We start from the raw sequence: 3,336 nt of genomic DNA on the forward strand, positions 1-3,336 counted from the left end.
GTTATGGACACAAAGTTCAAAAGCCAGCATCTGTGATGGTATGGGGCTGTGTTAGTGCCAATGGAATGGGGAACTTACACATCTGTGAAGGCACCATTAATGCTGAAAGGTACATACAGGTTTTGGAGAAACATATGCTGCCATCCAAGCAACGTCTTTTTCATGGACGCCCCCCCTTATTTCAGCAAGACAATGCCAAACCACATTCTGCACGTGTTACAACAGCGTGGCTTCGTAGTAAAAGAGTGCTGGTACTAGACTGGCCTGCCTGCAGTCCAGACCTGTCTCCAATTGAAAATGTGTGGCAGATTAATTATGAAGCGTAAAATACGACAACGGAGACCCCGGACTGTTGAACAACTGAAGCTGTACATCAAGCAAGAATAGGAAAGAATTACACCTACAAAGCTTCAACAATTCGTGTCCTCAGTTCCCAAACGTTTATTGAATGTTGTTAAAAGAAAAGGTGACGTAACACAGTGGTAAACATGACCCTGTCCCAGTTTTTTTGGAATGTGTTGCAACCATAAAATTCTAAGTTAATGATTATTTGCTAAAAACAATAAGGTTTAGCAGTTTCAACATTAAATAGCTTGTCTTTGTAGTGTATTCAATTAAATATAGGTTGAACATGATTTGGAAGTCATTGTATTTTGTTTTTATTTATGTTTAACACAAGGGGTTGTTTTAAACAAATAAGGTTCATTTACTTTTATTCACCCTGTTTCAAGAATATTGTAAATGATATCTAGAGTAAGAATACAGTAAACCTTAAATAAGGCTAAAGTAATTGTACACATTTATCAATACACACCTCACGCGTATCTGCCAGGATTTTCGATCTTGTTTAAAAAATACATTATCTCCTTGGCCACTGTAGTTCAGAAAGTTAAGATAAGAGAACAAAATGATAAACACCATTAAAAAGCATATTTAATTCCAACATATAGAGTAAATACCTCCCTCTTGTATACTAAATTTCAGGCTAGAGCTCATTTTTATTTAGTCTGTTCAAAGCTTGATTTGTAAGGGATGGTGTTTTCAAGGACACTTTGAGCAAATATTTATTAGCACTGGCTTTTTTTTTTTTTTGCAATCATTTGATAGAAATTACTATGCTTCCGCCATGTGTGTCCTCTGCCTTTTAGTGACTTCATCATCAGTCTCACCCATCCACGTGCTCTGATTGGCTGCGAGATCTGATGACACATCGGAGGCATTGGCAAAGACTATAAAAGCTCCTCTCTTGCTGTATTCAGGCACACAGACAGCTGACTTCCTACTGAGGATACTTAACCACCACCGAACACAAGAGACACTCACACTCCCACTGTCTACAGTCTGCTACTATGTGTAAAGGACTAACATCGATGCCTACCTGCTGCTTGGAAAGGTACATGAAGCTTCATGGAAACTGACCTATTACAAGGAAGCCACTGGAACTCTGCTGTTTTCTTTCCTTCCGTGTATGAACATTTTTCTTTATTCTCGTTAAGCAGATGAAAGACTTTTACGTTAGACTTCATTCACATAGAAGACAAATTAATGCTTTGCGGTGTGCTGGCTTGCCAATGGGATGTACTCAAGGTCCCATACAAATTAGATCTAACGTTTTAATATTCTCTTCACAGGGCCAAAGAGCTGAAAGCGAGGCTGGGAAGCATTTTGCAGAAGTCAGTGTGGAATCTGTTCTGCTGCAAAATGGGAAAAAACAAGTAAGATCAAATAATATAGCCTTTCTGTGTCACCATTCTGTGTTTTTTGTTTAAACTTGGTCAAATTTAACAATGTACCATTTATTTTAGACCGACCCTGGAGGAATGCCTGAGGTGGAAAGGATCATTTGAGCAACTCCTGTCTAGCAAATGTAAGTGCATCTTTACACGTGGAGGTTTCCTCAGCAGTTGCAACATTTTAGTCAATGCATTTTGGAGACACAGTTGTTGATAAACGTATCCACCATTTTGTGCCATTAGTAATTAAATTTACTCTCTTACCTCAGATGGACTGTGCGCTTTCACAGCCTTCTTATTATCAGAATTCAGCGAAGAGAACATTGCGTTCTACTTTGCATGTGAAGATTACAGGAGTACCAAATCTCTTGCCAAACTACCTACTAAAGCCCAGAAAATCTACAATGAATTCATCTGCAGTGATGCTCCCCGGGAGGTGAATCAAATACATCATATTGGTTAATGCAAATGTTATATTTTAGGTTACAATGATAATGCATGCAAATTCACAGTATATTCTGAAAACACATTATGCTCATGTTGAAAAGCTAGTAACATAGACAAATTTGACTCAGCCTCATTGTGCCATTTTCCAGATTAACATTGACCATGAAACTCGGGACATCACCAAAGCCAACATGCATTCCCCGTCACCCTACTGCTTTGATCAGGCACAGCACAAGATCTACATGCTCATGGCCAAAGACTGCTACCCACGCTTCCTGCGCTCACCAGCCTTCAGGGATATTGTCACTCAAGCCAAGCCAAGCACAAAACAGCCCCAGCTGGGGAAGAAGGTGTGAGTTCTCACTGATGGCCCGCAAATGTGTAGAATGACTGCTGAGGTAGAAGTGTGTCCTTGAAAGAACCCCCTCACTCTTCAAAGCTGGAAAGAAAGGAAACATGGGATAACCCCCCCGCCCCCCCCCCCCAAGTGGAATGTCAATGAATAGCGATGAGGTGGTTTTGAAAGTCACAAGAAAGTAAAAAGTTAAGACAAAAACCACAGAAGCTAGTGAGGAATGGGAAAGCACTTTTTTTTAAAAATAATTTGCCCTTAAGGTAAACATTTGTGTTTGTAATGTCTTTGTCAAAGTTCAACACTGTTTGTGAAAAAAAGATACATTGAATATGATAATTTTTTTATTTATTTGTGTGTATTTTATGCATTTTTACTAAATAAAAGGTATAATAATGTGCAATATAATATATTGATATTTATAAAACTGTTGTATTTTTACACACCAGCAAATAAATTTTACAGGATCGCAAAACGAATTCTGTTTTAACTGTCCATTTTTATGATCACACATTAAGTAACCTACACAAGCTAATGAAATCTCACAGAAAAGAACTTCATCAGCAAGGTGAACTAGTGGTTAGCACAACTGCCTTTGAGTTTTGAGGTTCAGGGTTTGAATCTTGGGTCCGGCCGTCATGTGTGGACGTTCCAGGTTCTCCCCATGCTTGTGTGGGTACTCTGGCTTCCTCCCACTTTACCAAAACATGCAGCTTAGATTGAGAAGAAGAAGAATTTTTATATAGGTGTGCGAGTGAATGGTTGTTTGTCGATATGGGTCATTTTCATATAATTCGATCAATA

The 3,336-nt window shown here is 38.8% G+C and overlaps 1 protein-coding gene across 2 annotated transcripts; it reads left to right on the forward strand.

Moving 5' to 3' along the window:
- The first annotated feature begins 1,266 nt into the window (after positions 1 to 1,266).
- Positions 1,267 to 3,011, forward strand: LOC133480740 (regulator of G-protein signaling 16-like). 2 transcript variants are annotated; one of them, XM_061779293.1, is made up of 5 exons: positions 1,267 to 1,393; positions 1,632 to 1,715; positions 1,806 to 1,867; positions 2,003 to 2,169; positions 2,330 to 3,011. In XM_061779293.1, exons 1-5 carry the CDS (start codon positions 1,350 to 1,352, stop codon positions 2,534 to 2,536), a joined length of 564 nt encoding a protein of 187 aa, XP_061635277.1. In that variant the 5' UTR covers positions 1,267 to 1,349; the 3' UTR covers positions 2,537 to 3,011. The 2 variants fall into 2 exon arrangements, with proteins under 2 accessions (XP_061635277.1, XP_061635276.1); XM_061779292.1 differs by having other exon boundaries at positions 1,272 to 1,466.
- Positions 3,012 to 3,336: the final 325 nt, after the last annotated feature.

Source organism: Phyllopteryx taeniolatus, chromosome 7 (assembly GCF_024500385.1).
Source record: "Phyllopteryx taeniolatus isolate TA_2022b chromosome 7, UOR_Ptae_1.2, whole genome shotgun sequence".
In the NCBI taxonomy this organism is placed as follows: Eukaryota; Metazoa; Chordata; class Actinopteri; order Syngnathiformes; family Syngnathidae; genus Phyllopteryx; species Phyllopteryx taeniolatus.

Bases quoted from the DNA above. Each gene is read 5' to 3' on its own strand.
- LOC133480740 (XM_061779292.1), top strand. From the start codon at position 1,408: ATGGAAACTGACCTATTACAAGGAAGCCACTGGAACTCTGCTGTTTTC. The intron at 1,467-1,631 runs GTATGAACATTT...TTCTCTTCACAG, and splicing joins GCTGTTTTCTTTCCTTCCGT to GGCCAAAGAGCTGAAAGCGA. The intron at 1,716-1,805 runs GTAAGATCAAAT...CATTTATTTTAG, and splicing joins TGCAAAATGGGAAAAAACAA to ACCGACCCTGGAGGAATGCC.